The sequence below is a fragment of the Salmo salar genome, chromosome 02 (genome assembly GCF_965601325.2).
Source record: "Salmo salar chromosome 02, fSalSal1, whole genome shotgun sequence".
In the NCBI taxonomy this organism is placed as follows: Eukaryota; Metazoa; Chordata; class Actinopteri; order Salmoniformes; family Salmonidae; genus Salmo; species Salmo salar.
Genome location: NC_138292.1, coordinates 38,815,754 through 38,833,459, shown reverse-complemented (window position 1 = coordinate 38,833,459; position 17,706 = coordinate 38,815,754). Strand labels below are relative to the sequence as shown.

General features: G+C 44.1%; 1 protein-coding gene across 5 annotated transcripts; it reads left to right on the top strand.

The window, feature by feature from the left end:
- The first annotated feature begins 94 nt into the window (after window positions 1-94).
- Window positions 95-17,260, top strand: dhx16 (DEAH (Asp-Glu-Ala-His) box polypeptide 16). Of its 5 annotated transcripts, none has more exons than XM_014165376.3 (21): window positions 95-364; window positions 1,110-1,312; window positions 1,416-1,648; window positions 1,992-2,181; window positions 2,296-2,352; window positions 2,509-2,763; window positions 2,940-3,176; window positions 3,431-3,622; window positions 3,888-3,998; window positions 4,113-4,228; window positions 4,405-4,615; window positions 5,011-5,109; window positions 5,589-5,741; window positions 9,263-9,403; window positions 9,612-9,774; window positions 10,002-10,120; window positions 12,466-12,533; window positions 12,788-12,950; window positions 13,785-13,946; window positions 15,097-15,270; window positions 16,464-17,260. In XM_014165376.3, exons 2-21 carry the CDS (start codon window positions 1,115-1,117, stop codon window positions 16,590-16,592), a joined length of 3,171 nt encoding a protein of 1,056 aa, XP_014020851.1. In that variant the 5' UTR covers window positions 95-364; window positions 1,110-1,114; the 3' UTR covers window positions 16,593-17,260. The 5 variants fall into 5 exon arrangements, with proteins under 5 accessions (XP_014020851.1, XP_014020843.1, XP_045559544.1 ...); XM_014165368.3 differs by having other exon boundaries at window positions 1,989-2,181; XM_045703588.2 differs by having other exon boundaries at window positions 1,977-2,181.
- Window positions 17,261-17,706: the final 446 nt, after the last annotated feature.

The window sequence follows — 17,706 nt, the reverse complement described above, 5'->3', positions numbered from 1 at the left end:
GACAAACAAAACGCGCAGTGCACACTTGTCCTGATTGAGTTGTTCTGTACACCAGCCACCAGGGGGCAGAATCCGAACAGACACTTATTGAAATACGTGATTCCACTTCCGGTTGTCGCACCATGGATGGAGTGGGCAGCTAGCAACAAGTTGTGGATAAGTTTTGCTTAACGAGTGTAATTGAAACCAACATGATTGTTATTAGGATTGACTTCGATCGTTAGTTAAACGTCCACGTATTAGCCAGGCGTGAAGGAAATTAACCTAAACTGAGCTCGTTTTTTGCTACGCTTGCTAGCTGCTGCATGTTGTGCTGTTTTCATCGATCACCCCCATGTTCATTGCGTGAAGGTTTCAAAACAAGGTAAGGTGGCTAGCTAGCTAGCTACCTGTCAGTGTAATGAATAGTTTTCTCTTCAGATCTTCAAAGAACAAATAAAGGAGGGAAAGAAAAGCTAGAGGGCTTTCATTTCCATAGTTCCTACTTAAGATCATGCAGCGGATCTTGTTCCGTTTTATAATTAAGCAGTAAGGCAACTCCACATGAGGCTGTTCTCCTGCACGACGCAACGCGTCCCCATGGTGCCTTATTGCTATAAACTGGTTACCAACGGAATTCGAGTAGTTAAAATACATGTTTTGTCATACCCGTGGTATATTGTCAAAAATATTTTTACTCGTCTAATTACATTGTTAACCAGTTTATAATACCTTTAAGGCCCCTTGGGGGTTTGTGGTATATGGCCAATATACCATGGGTAAGGGCTGTATCCAGCCACTCCACTGGATACAGTCATATACCACACCCCCTCCTGCCTTATTGCTTCAATATACCCTTGTGTAGCATATGAATCTTGCTGTGCTAGCCATTCCCTGCTACATCATCACCATTGCTACAGAAGTTCCCCATTCATATGACATTTTACATACCTAACACAGGAGGTTGGTGGCACCTTGAGGAGAACTGGCTCGTGGTAATGACTGGAGCGGGGTACGCAATTATTAGGAGCCGTTTTCCCCTCAGCAGTCTCCTGTGATACCTAGTACTATACAACTCTCTGTCTACATCTACTGTATACCGTAGCTAACTGATTTTGTCTCCCAATTAGGCAAAATGGCAAACCTAGAACAATGGGTGAGCGACAGTCTGCACGACATCCTTGGCCTTAGTGACAGATATGTCGCCCAGTTCATGATCGGCTCCGCGCGTAAATCCTCGAGCTCTCAAGACTTTGTGGCCCACCTCAAGTCGACGGGCACCATCGACATTAATCAGAGTGTGATCGCCTTTGCACAGGAACTGTATGAAAAGGTAAAATGATTTGCTTTCTTTGTGTTTTAACTGCGTGCTTGTTTCTTATTTTGACCGTAGTTATTATGAGCATCTAGAAATGACTTTGATCTCTGTGATTCAGATTCCTCGTAAGCAAGTGGTTGAAAAGCCAGCCAGAGCGATAGAGCGACATGTTATGGAGATTGAGAGGAAGAATCGAACTTACACCCTACTGTCGGACAGCGAGAGTGACGGAGAGGCAGTGAGAGAGAGGGAGAAGGAGAAGAAGAAAAGTAAAGACAGAGGCGATAAGAGGAAGCACCTCAGGAAAAGGGAGGAGAGTCAATCATCTAGTGAAGAGGAGACCCCTAAAAGGTAATCAACCTGGGAATGGAGTTTCATGTTGCTTGCTTGTGACACGTTCTACCTGCTTTCCTCCCTTTTGTTGCTTTTTAGCTGAATGTTGACAGCTGTATTTGACTTGTATGGACTTCAGGGAGACGGGATGCAGCTTCTGGAGTCTATGGTCTCATTAACTGAATTGCAACCATAAATACATTACAACAATGAAGCCAGTTACCCGAGAATATTTTCATTGTTTTCATGCTGTGTAGTCTTCATTTTTCAGCTGCTACTCCTCCGTGGCTTCAATGCTTGCTTGAACAAGCCTCCACTTAGATTGTGTGATTTGAGTTTCTAAAAGGCCCTTTCTCAGTAGTAAGCTGGGCCATGGCGGCCAGAAGTCCAGTAAGAAGGATGAAGAGGAGGAGGAGGAGGAGGAGGAGGAGTGGGAGAAGGAAGAGAGAGAACGCGTACTGGATCTGGAAGAGAGGGATGCCTTTGCCGAACGGATGAAACTGAAGGACAAAGACAAGACGAGGAACATCATGGAGAGAACGGACAAGAAGGTGGGATTGACTATCGGTGATGGAACCCAACCCAGTCCATTTGACTTACTAGTGTACTTGTAGGTGTGTTTTGATTTTTTTTGGCTAAATGTTTTTCCGTTACCTTTTCACCAGGGCTACGAGGAGGCTCAGAAAAGACTAAAGATGGCCGAGGAAGATCACAAGAAAATCGTGAGCACATTATTAAAACTCCCAGTAACTTATCGTATAATAGACTATCGTCTAGGTATAAAAAAAAACACAGTAGAAATAGAATTACTAGAACAGGGAGAGCCCCTCAGACTCATATGTCTATGGTCACCACCTATCTTATCCTCTTTTCTATAGCTTCCAGAGTTGCGGAAGGAGTCTCGCAGGAACTACCTGTCCAAGAGAGAGGCTGAGAAACTGGAGGACCTGGAGGCGGAGATAGCCGACGAGGAGTACCTGTTCTCCACGGACGCGCTGACTGAGAGGGAGCGGAAGGAGCTGGAGTACAAGCGCAACCTCAGAGACCTGGCCAAGGACTACAAGAAAGCCGGCGCCAAGGAGAAGGAGGAGAGGAAGAACAGATACTACATGCCGGAGGAGAAGAGGAGTAAAGTAAGGAGGAGATAGTTGGCTGGTAATGGTCCTGCCGTGGATAGCCAGTACTCTTGTTGAAATGGAGATATGTAAAACACTAGGACCCGGGGGTTGATTATATATATCTCGGTCACTCTATTTCCCTCTTCCTCTGTCCCTCCCTCTATCTCCGCCCTCTCTCTCCATCTCTCCAGGATATTCCTCAGAGGGACATGGAGCTGGAGTTGGAGATGCCCATGGAGGGTGGAGGAGAGCAGGGTCGCTGGGAGGAGGAGAGGTTGAAGACCGCCTCGCTCAGCTTCGGGGCCAAGAAGGAGAGGGAGAAAGGGTTGAAGGCAGAAAGAGAGAAGTACCAGCTGATCCTGGAGGAGGACGAGATGATCAACTTTGTCAGCAGTGCCGTCATCATGAAGGGAACCCAGGATGAGAAGGTCGGTTGTTAAACGTTAAGCATTTATCGGTGATAGATTGCAAGGAATAAAGCTATAGTTATGGATATTAGTCGAACAAAATATTGTCATAATTCAAATTCAGAAAATATTTTACATTCCATACATAATCAACCAATACACACCTGAGCTTCTGTAGCGTTTCTAACTGTGCCAAGGACAAATTTCAATTTCACAATGAACAATACAGTGCAATTGTAATATTGTCTTCATCTCTGTATGCTGTGTGTTTCCAGGAGCAGGAGCAGGCAGCCCTGTCCCAGGCGGAGGTCCAGAAGCAGTCCATCCAGGAAGTGAGACGCAGCCTGCCCGTGTTCCCCTACAGAGAGGACCTGCTCCTGGCCATCCAGCAGCACCAGATCCTGGTCATCGAGGGAGAGACGGGCTCCGGCAAGACCACCCAGATCCCCCAGTTCCTCATGGAGTCGGTGGGTACACATTATTCAAGGGCCACGTCCATAAACATTATTATGGGCACATATCAAAGAGGTTAGAGAAAAGCAGAGGACATATTTCCATTGGACATTTTGTGTACGTTTGACGAAGTCATCTTGAATCTTCAGTGTTTTGTCACTCTTTTCACTTAAAAAAAAACAAAACAATTGTAGTCTTCCACACTGATCCATTTGTGGCATTATGCTTTTCTGTGCATGTTACCTTTGTTGACCTGTTGTCTGGGTTTACATCTCCTAGGGCTACAATGATGGAGGCATGAAGATTGGGTGTACCCAGCCTCGTAGAGTGGCAGCCATGTCCGTAGCGGCCAGGGTGGCACAAGAAGTGGGCGTCAAGCTGGGCAACGAGGTGAAAATGGCACAATCGCTCTCTCTCACTCCAATGAAGCATAAATAATTCTTACTGTATATGGTAGAAAACATAAACTCACCTTATTTGTCCAACCACCCCTTTCTTCCTCAGGTAGGCTACAGTATCCGTTTTGAGGACTGTACGTCGGAGAGGACGGTACTCAAATACATGACTGACGGAATGCTGCTCAGAGAGTTCCTCACAGAGCCTGATCTGGCCAGCTACAGGTACCACTATATGTCCTGTCTGTCCTTATCTTTAGATATGTTTCCCATGTGTAGAGGTTTATGTTTAAAAGTGGTATATTATGTTTTAGAAAAATCAGAAATGAAATAATTCCCTGCCATGTTGTTTATGGTCAGTATGACAGTACAACAATAAATGATCCCTTCCCCTCTCTCAGTGTGGTCATCATTGATGAGGCCCACGAGCGGACACTGCACACAGACATCCTGTTTGGCCTGATCAAGGACATCGCCCGGTTCCGTCCGGACCTGAAGGTGCTGGTGGCCAGCGCCACCTTGGACACAGAGCGTTTCTCCTGCTTCTTCGACGACGCGCCGGTATTCAGAATCCCCGGCAGGAGGTTCCCTGTGGACATCTTCTACACGAAGGTACCTCTGCTGACCATCTGTATAGTGAAATGGCCTCAGGACAAAAGATTGCATCCCCATTCTCCACCGTTCTCCCGAAGTGTGCACTTGCGCATTTCCCACAATGGATTTAACATGAAAACTCCCTCCGGGCAATTTTTAAACCAATATCGAGCCTTTTAAATCTGCGACAGGAAGTGAGCAAGTGCACTCTTCGAGAGAAGGTGGAAGAAACGGAATGCAGCCATAGGCATAACTTTGAATGACTGTAAATACCTTTTAGAATGTGAATCATTTCGCTTGTGAGAAGTGCTGGATGATACTAATGTAGGTCAAATATCTGTTCTTTTGTTGTACTCTTTGCTCTCTGGTATCGTTTACTATTTCCTTTCTCTCTCTCTCTCTCTCTCTCTCAGGCTCCTGAGGCAGACTACCTGGAGGCCTGTGTTGTGTCGGTGCTACAGATCCACGTCACACAGCCCCCCGGAGACTGTCTGGTCTTCCTCACTGGACAGGTCTGGCACAGTCGCACCTTGACCCCTCACCTCAACGCTGACATTCACATTACATCAGCTGCTACATCATCTACCTCGGCTACTACGTCACATTACATCTGCTCTCGCTCAACATCAGATCCTACATCAGTCACTACACATTAGCTAGGCCTGCTTCAAATCACACTGCATCTCGTAAATCACACTGCATCTCGTAAATCACACTACATCAGCAACCATCTAAAGTCTATTCATTCTGTATGTGGCTCTTTAATGTGTAGGGTGCCGTCTTTCGGATGGGATGTTAAACGGTCGTCCTGACTCTCAGTAGGGGTGTTAACCCCGGTGTCCTGGCTAAATCTGGCCCTCATACCATCATGGCCACCTAATCATCCTCGGGTTCCAATTGGCTCATTCATCTCTCCTCCCCTGTAACTATTCCCCAGGTCGTTTCTGCCAAGCTGTCTCTCTTTACCGCTCTCCCGTCTCTATTTCCACAGGAGGAGATTGAGACTTGCTGTGAGCTGCTTCAGGAGAGATGCAGGCGTTTGGGTTCTAAGATATCGGAGCTTCTGGTGCTTCCCATCTACGCCAACCTACCTTCCGACATGCAGGCCAAGATCTTCAGCCCAACACCACCTGGCTCACGCAAGGTGAGAGTTTCTCTTCTGTCCATTTAAACTTGGGCCACTAGGGGGTGCTCAAGGACCACTTTGGAAATATGTTTTATCCTCTGCGATCAAATAATGTAAAAAAATATGTATGCATTATTTTCTTTACCCAAATGGAAATCCAACCCAACCTAGGTTATTGAAGATTTCACGCTGCACTTATGTCAATGTAGTAGATTCTATTCTACTATGTCATTTGGCGCATTTTACGCTAATGGCGCCGAAGGAGATGGCCACCGTTTTATGATCTTGTTGCTATTGTGTGTGTTTTTTCGCATTATTTGTAACTTATTTTATACGTAAGGTTTCTGCCACTGTGTCTTATGACCGAAAGGAGCTTCTCGATATCAGGGCAGCGATTACTCACCCCGTACTGGAGGAATTCTTCTTCAACGAGTCGGACAGGAAGGATTTACTACAGACACCCGACAAGGCCCTCATCCCCGTCATTCGCAGGAGCTAAAAGACGGAGATATCATGGATGACGGTCCGTCGCCTTTACCGTCGGTCCTATTAGACAACGTACAATCAATCGATTAATAAAATAGACGAACTACGAGCACTTATATCCTACCAACGAGACATTAAAAACTGTAATATCTTATCTTTCACCGAGTCGTGGCTGAACAACGACATGATTAACACAGCTGGCGGGTTTTAAGCTTTTTCAGCAGAATAGAACAGCGGTGGTAAGATGAGGGGCGGCGGCCTATGTATATTTGTAAACAACAGCTGGTGCATGAAATCTAAGGAAGTCTCGAGGTTTTGCTCGCCTGAGGTAGAGGATCTAATGATAAGCTATAGACCACACTATTTACCAAGAGAGTTTACATCTATAGTTTTGGTAGCTGTCAATATACCACCGCAGACCGATGCTGGCACTAAGACCGGACTCGATGAGCTGTATACGGCCATAAGCAAACAGGAAAACACACATCGAGGCGGCGCTCCTAGTGGCCGGGGACTTTAATGCAGGGAAACTGAAATCAGTTTAACCTAATTTCTATCAGCTTGTTAAATGTGCAACCAGAGGGGAAAAAAACTCCAGACCACCTTTACTTCACACACAGAGATGTGTACAAAGCTCTCACTCGCCCTCCATTTGGCAAATCTGACCATAATTCTATCTTCCTGATTCCTACTTACAAGCAAAAACTAAAGCAGGAAGTACCAGTGACTCGGTCAATAAGAAAGTGGTCAGATGAAGCAGATGCTAAGCTACAGAACTGTTTTGCTATCACAGACTGGAATATGTTCCGGGATACTTCCGATGGCATTGAGAGGTACACCACATCAGTCACTGGCTTCATCAATAAGTGTATCGATGACGTCCTCCCCACAGTGACCGTACGTACATACCCCAACCAGAATCCATGGATTGCAGGCAACATCTGCACTGAGCAAAAGGGTAGTGTTGCCGCTTTCAGGAAGCTTATAAGAAGGCCTGCTATGCCCTCCGACGAACCATCAAACAGGCAAAGCGTCAATACAGGACTAAGATTGTAATGCTCCGGTGCACGTCGTATGTGGCAGGGCTTGCAAACTATTACAGACTACAAAGGGAAGCACAGCCACGAGCTGCCCAGTGACACGAACCTACCAGACAAGCTAAATTACTTCTATGCTCGCTTCAAGGCAAGTAACACTGAAACATGCATAAGAGCAAGAGCTGTTCCGGACGACTGTGTGATCACGCTCTCCGTAGCCGATGTGAGTAAGACCTTTAAACAGGTCAACATTCACAAGGCCGCAGGGCCAGACAGGTTACCTGGACGTGTACTCCGAGCATGCGCTGACCAACTGGCAAGTGTCTTCACTGACATTTTCAACCTGTCCCTGTCTGAGTCTGTAATACCAACATGTTTTAAGCAGACCACCATAGTCCCTGTGACCAAGAACACTAAGGTAACCTTGCTAAATGACTACTGACCCATAGCACTCACGTCTGTAGCCATGAAGTGCTTTGAAAGGCTGGCCATTGCTCACATCAACACCATTATCCCAGAAACACTAGACCCGCTCCAATTTGCATACTGCCCCAACAGATCCACAGATGATGCAATCTCTATTGCACTCCAGACTGCCCTTTCCCACCTGGACAAAAGGAACACCTATGTGAAAATGCTATTCATTGACTAGAGCTCAGCGATCAACACCATAGTGCCCTCAAAGCTCATCAATAAGCTAAGGATCCTGGGACTAAACACCTCCCTCTACAACTGGATCCTGGACTTCCCTGAAGGGCCGTCCCCCTGGTGGTAAGGGTAGGGAACAACACGTCCACCACGCTGATCCTCAACACTGGGGCCCCTCAGGTGCGTGCTCACTCCCCCCTGTACTTCCTGTTCACTCATGACTGCATGGCCAAGTTTATCGATGACACAACAGTGGTAGGCCTGATCAGGGACAACGACGAGACAGCCTATAGGGAGGAGGTCAGAGACCTGGCCGTGTGGTGCCAGGACAACAACCTCTCCCTCAACGTGATCAAGACAAAGGAGATGATTGTGGACTACAGGAAAGGGAGGACCAAGCACGCCCCCATTCTCATCGACGGGGCTGTAGTGGAGCAGGTTGAGAGCTTCAAATTACTTGGTGTCCACATCACCAACAAACTATCATGGTCCAAGCACACTAAGACTGTTGTGAAGAGGGCACGACAAAGGCTATTCCCCCTCAGAAGACTGAAAAGATTTGGCATGGGTCCTTAGATCCTCAAAAGGTTCTACAGCTGCACCATCGAGAGCATCCTGACTGGTTGGGTCACTGCCTGGTATGGCAACTGTTCGGCCTCCGACTGCAAAGCACTACAGAGGGTACTGCGTACGGCCCAGGACATCACTGGGGCCAAGATTCCTGCCATCCAGGACCTATATACCAGGCAGTGTCAGAGGAAGGCCCTAAAAATTGTCAAAGACTCCAGCCACCCTAGTCATAGACTGTTCTCTCTGCTACCACACAGCAAGCGGTACCGGAGTGCCAAGTCGAGGTCCAAAAGGCTTCTTAACAGCTTCTACCTCCAAGCCATAAGACTCCTGAACAGCTAATCAAAGAGCTACCCAGACCCCTCTTTTATGCTGCTGCTACTCTGTTTAAAGTCTATGCATAGTGACTTTAACTCTACCTACATGTACATATTACCTGAATTACCTCGACTAACCGGTGCCCCTGCACATTGACTCTGTACCGGCACCCCCTGTATATAGCCTTGCTTGTTATTTTACTGCTGCGGTTTAATTATTTGTTTTATTTTCTACTGATCTATTTTTTACTTAACACTTTAAAAAAATGTTTTAAAGCATTGTTGGTTAAGGGCTTGTAAGTAAGCATTTCACGGTAAGGTGTACACCTGTTGTATTCGGCGCATGTGACAAATAACATTTGATTTGACCAATAAGACCACATTCTTCAGATTCCTGCCTCCATGTTTCTCATTCTCTCGTGGTGTTGTGTACGAACGCATTATCTGATGTACAAAGTGTCCTCCCTCTGCGTGTCCTTAGGTGGTGGTGGCCACTAACATTGCAGAGACCTCTCTAACCATCGATGGGATCATATACGTCATAGATCCAGGCTTCTGCAAGCAGAAGAGCTATAACGCTCGCACTGGGATGGAGTCTCTGATTGTCACGCCTTGCTCACGGGTAACACGCTTGCTTTGGATTTCAAATGAGACATTTTGTTGTCATTGTCAGAGAAAGTGTTGTTGTACTGTGGTTGTGGAAGATGCCTCTTGCCAGTATTTCAAACACCTGTTTCTTTGACTGTCTTTTTTTGTAGATTTTTGTTTTTAGTTCTCTGGACAACATTCTGACCGTTTGCTGACTCCATCTGTGTTTTGATCCACCACAGGCCTCAGCCAATCAGCGAGCAGGTCGTGCAGGCAGAGTGGCGGCTGGGAAGTGTTTCCGTCTCTACACTGCGTGGGCGTTTAAACACGAGATGGAGGAGTCCACCGTGCCCGAGATCCAGCGAACTAACCTGGGCAACGTGGTGCTACTGCTCAAGAGCTTGGGTATGGAACAAACGCTTTATAAGTCATGTCACAGTGCTGAATCAGAAAACACGTTTTAAAAAGCACAGGAGTCCTCTTGAAGTAATCCACTGAAGTATAGTCTGTAGTTCACTATTATGAGTTTGACTTACTTGACTTAGTGGACCAAAGGGCCTCCATTATGAGTCTCAAACCCACGTGTCGATTTGTTTTACTTTGTAGTGGCATATCTTTTTTTTCCCCGACAGGAATTAATGACCTCATCCACTTTGACTTCATGGACCCGCCGCCTCACGAGACCCTGGTGCTAGCTCTGGAGCAGCTGTACGCCCTGGGTGCACTCAACCACCTCGGAGAGCTCACCAAGGTAACGAACGCCTGACTGTCTATCAAAACAACGGCACCATTCCAATACTTTTCAATCGCATTGGCACCGTTCCCTCCTCCCTTGTTAAATCAGGTGAATAAGAAAAAGGCTTCTACGGCTATCCCATCTCAATTTATTGTTGGAAATAAGACCTGTAGTGATCCTGGTGTTATCTCATGTGAATCGAGTAACTTTTTTGCGAATGCGGGTTCCTCTCTGTCAACGAAAATCAAAAACATTTATGGAAGTCCCTTGGGTTACATTAAGGGACATTTTCCTTCTCTGCTTTAGTTTGATCCACCTGATGTCATGGAGGTGATTGGTAACTTAAAGAAATCAGCAAGTCATGATGAGGTGCCTTTTTGGTGAAATCGTTGTCTTCCTCCATTATTGAGCCTCTAACGTAAATCTTCACCAAATCAATGCAAACTGGTGTTGTTCCTAAAGATGTGAAAATTGCCAAAGTTATCCCCCTCTATATATCTGGGGATCCAAGATCTTTTACAAACTATTGCACAGTATCTGTACTACTGTGTTTTTCTAAAATCCTAGAGAAACTGTTGTATAAAAGAATGTTGAAACATTTAAACCAACACTATTCTATATGACCACCAATATGTTTTTTTTGTAAAAGCTAATCCACAGATTTGGCTCTTACAACTTGTGGATAAACACTTTATACAGCCCTGGACAACAATGAATACGCTCTTGGCATCTTTCTAGATTTATCTAAAGTGTTTGACAGGGTTGATCATGAAATATTACTTGCTAAATTGCATTATTACGGTTTTCGTGATTATACATTATACGTGGCTATAGTTATGTTTATGATAGAGAACTGTTCCATACCCAAGCTCTTGAGCAGTAGCACCACGTTGCCCAGGTTAGTTCTCTGGATCTCGGGCACGGTGGACTCCTCCATCTCGTGTTTAAACGCCCACAAACCATATCTGCCAGGGTCAAGATATCCTGTGGCATTCCACAGGGTTCGATACTTGGACCTTTGTTATTACTAATTTATATCAATGACCTTGCTGCTGTGTCTTCTACCATACTTCCCATTCTTTTTGCTGAGGAAACCAACTTGATTTTATCACACGAGAATTTCGATTCACTAATCAACGAAGCCAACTCGGGCATGGGGAAGTTTTCTGAATTTCCCGATAAACAAATGATCTTTTAAATGTAATCAAAAATCTAACTTCGTTGTATTTACTGGTAAGAATCAGATATATTTTTAAACGAGCCAGAATCTCAATTGGTGGGAATGAAATGGACCAGGTTTAATCTACTATATTCCTAGGTGTTCTAGTTGATGAGAAGTTGTCCTGGGAAAATCATATTCACTTTGTGTGCAGCAAAGTGTTGAAGTCCTTTGGTATCATCAGAAAGATTAGTGGTTTGGGTCATCAGGCTTGCTTCCTGACACTATACTACAGCTTAATTTACCCATATATTATTTCCTGCAATATTGTCTGGGCCAGTACATATGCTTCCTACCTACTCAAATGACTCATCACACAAAATAAACGTACAAGACTAGCCATCTCCTCTAACTACTTGGCTCCAGCTGTTTAAGAAACTCAATATATTGTCTCTCTACAACATTAATATACTCAAATTATGCACCTTCATCTACAAATACACATGCCTCCCAGACAATCTACCTAAACCCTTCAATGGTTAATTCAGGTTAATTCCCAAATCCATGCATACACAAGACACCTTTACCCTCCCCACTGCCGCACCTCACATAGTCTCTAGCAGATAGGAATTCCAGAGTACGAAACCTCTATCTTCACATTGCCAAAACATCATCATCCCTCAATAACTTCAAGCGTAGGTTAGGGGTCAGCCCGATGAACCAAACTACCTCCATGTAGCCACTCACTCACTCACACAATCAAACATGTTTTTTCTTGTATACTCACTCACTCACTCACTCACTCACTCACTCACTCACTCACTCACTCACTCACTCACTCACTCACTCTCACACTCACACACACAATCAAACATGTTTTTTCTTGTATACTAAGTATGTCATGTACAATTATAATTAGTATGCTTTGTTTAACTGATTGAACAAACTTTGTTTTGTACTTATTTGTGTATTTTAATTTTTTTTACATTTTTTTTTTTATCTGTACTGTTTTGTCTTTCCCTTTATTCTTTGGTGAGAATAAATCAAACCTAAAAAGTGCAAATGACCTTTGGGAATGAAGGGAGGATATATAATAGGGCAAATCGATTCCATCACCATTAGGCAGGTGAATGAACCTTCTAATACCTTAGAAAGGTGACTATTTGATGTGAAAGGTCATGTTATATGTGTTGTGTTCCAGTTGGGCCGCAGGATGGCTGAGCTGCCGGTGGACCCTATGCTGAGCAAGATGATCCTGGCCTCAGAACAGTGAGTCTCTATGGCAATCCTGGCCTCAGAACAGTGAAGTCTCTATGGCAATCCTGGCCTCAGAACAGTTTCCCAAACTCTATGGCAATCCTGGCACTGGCCTGGAATGAATGTACTATTTATATTATTATTCTGTTACCTTGCTCATCATTCCCCTTTCTCTCTTTTTTTTTTTTTATTGCCAATTATTCAACAGGACATGAAACACCTTAATGTATTTCACTACATTTCCCCATCTTCCTCTGTCTTTCTAGGTATAAGTGTTCTGAGGAGGTGCTGACCATCGCGGCCATGCTGTCTGTGAACAACTCCATCTTCTACCGGCCCAAAGACAAGGTGGTTCACGCCGACAACGCCAGGCAGAACTTTGTGGTGCCCGGAGGAGACCATATGGTGCTGCTCAACGTCTACACACAGGTCAGGAGGATTGGGTTTGATAGTTAAGATAAAGATGTGATACTACCCCACTTTGTTTCCACGTGTCTCATATAAGGTAGCAGTTCTGGGTCATATTCATTTGGCACCAAGTGTGAAAAAAAAAAAAACCAAACATGGAGGTTCTATCTGAACTTCATCTTCATTTTTGTGTTGCAAACCATTTAGCCATGGTAATGCCCTAATGCAGGGGAAGGCAACTATGTTCAGCAGCGGGCTGATTTTTGTCGGAGCGGATGGTCTGGGTGCCGGAACATAATTATAATTATTTGTACACTGCAAATTGAACACAAGCCCAAAAAGAGGTTGTTTTTGAAAATAATAATAATTTCATTCCTTGATTACATTGAGGCATGATCACGTCTCCTTTTTCAAAATTATTCGTGGGGATACTTTGAAACAGATTTTCTATATTTAACTTATTTGATTTATTTATTTTTTGAATCCCTGGTGATTTTAGTATTTTTTTGGACCAAAAACTAAAATCCCCCCAAAAACTTTAAATATTTGTGGGGCCGAACCCCCCCCCCCCCCCCCTAATGAATAAAACCCTGTTTTGTCCTGATTTGGAGCAAAATTCAAAGTTCTATGTGAGGGTTTCCCAGTCCTTGGGACCCTAAGCTGTTTGCCCAAGCACTACACAGCTGATTCAAATAAGCAAGCAATCATCAAGCTTTGATCATTTGAATCAGCTGTGTAGCGTTAGGGCAAAAAACAAAACTTGCGCCTCTTGGGATCCCCAGGACAGAGTTTGGGAAATGCTGTTCTATGTTTTGTTTTCAGTCTGTGATATTGACTGCATCATTTGTCCCTCAGTGGCTGGAGAGTGGCTACTCCACCCAGTGGTGCTACGAGAACTTCATCCAGTTCCGCTCCATGAAGCGGGCGCGGGATGTCAGGGAGCAGCTGGAGGGCCTGATGGACAGGATCGAGGTGGAGGTGTGCAGCTCAGGCGGAGACATTGTGCCCATCCGCAAGGTCAGTGTGACTGTGAACACACCCTAACCTCATGACCATGAACACACCTTAAAACCGCTTAACCATGAACATGCCTTTAAAACAGCTTGACCATGAACTCACAATAAAACCGTTTCTTCTAGTTAACCATGTATTTTTTTTTTAAAACACCCTCCTAGAGTGTAGACCAGTGTTTCCCATTCCCAGTCCTCAGATACCCCCAAACAGCACAGCTGATTCAACTTGTCATCTAAAGGTCAAGCCCTCCATGTTGAATCAGGTGTTTTTATCTGGGGTTACAACTAGAAGTGTGCTGTAGGGGGTACCGGAGGACCAGAGCTGGGAAACACTGACCTAGACCACTTTGTTCCACTTCTAATTTGCTGTGTGAACACTTACCTGACACCAAGCTCTTTGTTACATGTGTAGTCAATGTGTGAATATGCTTCACACTACATCTGTGTGCCTGGCCCTTTAAGCCACCGACTGTGCAGATTAAGAAAGCACTGCGCTAGCATCGGTATTCAATGGAGATATAAGCCTATCACTTCACACCAGATCTGAGGGACTGAATGGACCCCTTTTTATAGGAGATGGGATTAGTTTTTGTCTGCTCATGAAAACAGTTCTTAAATCATGCCGGGTGTTAAGCCGGCCACTCCGTTGGAGAGGCAGGTTGAGTTCACTTAATATGCATCTGAATGGACGCTCCGTGCTTTCCCAATTCCCAACTTCATCATCACACTCCATTCCTCAGTAAAACTGAAACACAAGGACTCCCCAAAAGGCAGTCTGTGGGTGTTTTTATTTGGCCCCCCAAGTAAGAAAAAATCCACAATCGGCTCAAAGTGATTTTAATTTAGGACATCTCTTCCCAAGTATTCCCACACATAAATAGAGAAGCATATGTGATCGTATGAAATCAAGGTTCGAAAGGACTCTGTTTTTGTCAAATACTATATCTGTTTGGGATTTATGCGGTCAATTTTCACCATCTCAGTAACAACATTATCATTCATACTCTCTCACAGCGTGCACACATACAATCACTCATACAGCCTCTCTTTGTCTCTCTCTCTCACTGATACTTCATTTAAAAATGTAGTTTGACCTCAAATGGACAACCATGTAAAATAAAGGTTAAATAAAAAATGTTCTCTCCCTCTCTCAGGCAGTAACGGCGGGGTATTTCTACCACACGGCGCGGCTTAGCAAGGGGGGCTTCAAGACGGTGAAGCACCAGCAGACAGTCTACGTCCACCCCAACAGCTCCCTGTTCGAGGAGCAGCCCCGTTGGCTCATCTACCACGAGCTGGTCTTCACCACCAAGGAGTTCATGAGACAGGTCTGGCATCAGTACTAGTAGACTTGTGGTCATGTTTGTGTGTATGTTTCTCCGTGTGAGGCAGATCTGGAAGCAATCCACCACCGTGAAGGGCAAAGTAAAACTTTAGGGGAGAGTTGTTGCTGTCTTGTTGTAATATCAAGTGACTCCAGGTAGCATTGTCTTTGTATACAGTATTATATACAGTACCTTCGGAAAGTATTCAGACCCCTTGACTTTTTCCACATTTTGTTACGTTACAGCCTTATTCTAAAATGGATTAAATACAAATTCTCAGAAATCTACACACAATAACCCATAATGACAAAGCAAAACAGGTTAGGCATTTTTGCAAATATATTAAAAATAAACAACAGAAGTTTCTTATTTACATAAGTATTCAGACCCGTTGCTATGAGACTTGAAATTGAGCTCAGGTGCGTCCTGTTTCCATTGATCATCCTTGAGATATTTCTACAACTTGATTGGAGTCCACCTGTGGTAAATTAAATTGATTGGACATGATTTGAAAAGGCACACACCTGTCTATATAAGGTCCTACAGTTGACAGTGCATGTCAGAGCAAAAACCAAGCCATGAGGTCGAACGAACAAGGCACACCTGTTAATTTAAATGCATTCCAGGTGACTACCTCATGAAGCTGGTTGAAAGAATGCCAAGAGTGTGCAAAGCTGTCATCAAGGCAAAGGGTGGTTACTTTGAAGAATCTCAAATATTAAATATATTTAATTTGTTTAACACTTTTTTTGGTTACTACTTAATTCCATGTGTGTTATTTCATAGTTGTGATGTCTTCACTATTATTCTACAATGTAGAAAATAGTAAAAGTAAAGAAAAACCCTGGAATGAGTAGGTGTGTCCAAACTTTTGACTGGTACTGTGTATTAGCAAACATTTCTAAACTGAGTTTTGCTTTATCATTATGGGGTATTGGGTGTAGATTGAGGGGGAAAATATGTATTTATTTAATCCGTTTTAGAATAAGGCTGCAACGTAACCTAATGTGGAAAAAGTCAAGGGGTCTGAATACTTTCCGAATGCACTGTACATACTGTATGTTGAGATTTAAGCTGCATGGGACAAAATGAATACGATTTTAAGGGGATGGAAGGTGCTGTTATTCTTACATTACTTTGAATTCATGTAAATATATTTCCCCCTTTTTTATTTTAACCTCTTTCTCTGCCTCAAGGTGATTGAGATAGACAGCAGCTGGCTGCTGGAGGTGGCTCCCCACTACTACAAGAACAAGGAGCTGGAGGACAGCAGCAGTAAGAAGATGCCTCGCAAACAGGGCAAGGCCAAGGAAGAGCTAGGCTAAGGACAGGAACTAGAAAAGACAGACTGTCTCCCCTCAGAGATAGACAGCCAAGCAGGGCTGCCATAAGGAACTGGGATAAAAATTAAAAAAAATGGGGCCCTTGAGCCATTAAAAAAAATAAAAAAATGGATAAACATTTGTATGGTTATGGGCTTATTTATCATAAACCACCTATTGGAGCTGGATGAGCTTGATGATAAGGAAATGTTATGCTCTTGGACTGTCACAGAGTTTTCTGTGTCTGGTATGATGCAGGGTCCGCGGTGAAGTTTCCCCTAAGTACAGATCTAGGATCCGCTTCCCCTCCCCATGTCCTAACCATTAGGGCTGAAATGCAAAACTGACCCAATATCAGCGTATAGGGGTAACTTCACCCTACTCCATGATGCAGAAACAGCAGCAAGACAGATCAAAACAAATGACTACTCCAAATGACAGGGCTACTGCTTTGTATGTAATGGCCTATGACTACCAGAGAGTTTGCCTATTTACTTTCCATAAATAGTTAACTTTTGTTGCCCAATGTCTGGGTATTGTTGGGGTTGTAAATGTCTTTTCTTGTCCCAATTACACCTACCAGACTGAAAGCCAACAGTGCTGTGTTTGTTTGACTTCAGTGTGGTTCCGCTGTTATTTCTTTTTCTATTGGAATAAACTTTTTACAGGCCCTTGCTTTGTCCTGTGACTAGCTTAGGCGATAAGTGCTTGTTTTTGTTAACATGGGAGTGTCTGACAGTTTACATAGTTGCTAACAAGAACATTTGTCAATGCCTGTCCCCATTTATTCATTAACCGTATGATAGGCCATACATAGAATTAGCTACTTCTTCCAGTCTTTTGATTTACTTGTATGAGGAAGTTCAGAGTATCAGGGCTATATTTAGGTTGCTGCTTTGCCTGTTTGAATGGCACAGGATAATGTTTTTCTACCAGTAACATGTAAATCCTGGGATCACGGTTTGTTAGTTGAAGGATGTTTTTTCGGGTTGTTACGATTCTTTGGGGGATCAGCCAATTTCAAACAACTGAAGCGTGATGGGATTTTAGGATTATGTGCACATTAGTTTGACTGTAGTGGCTTCGAATGTTTTCAACTGAATGAAATTATTTACAA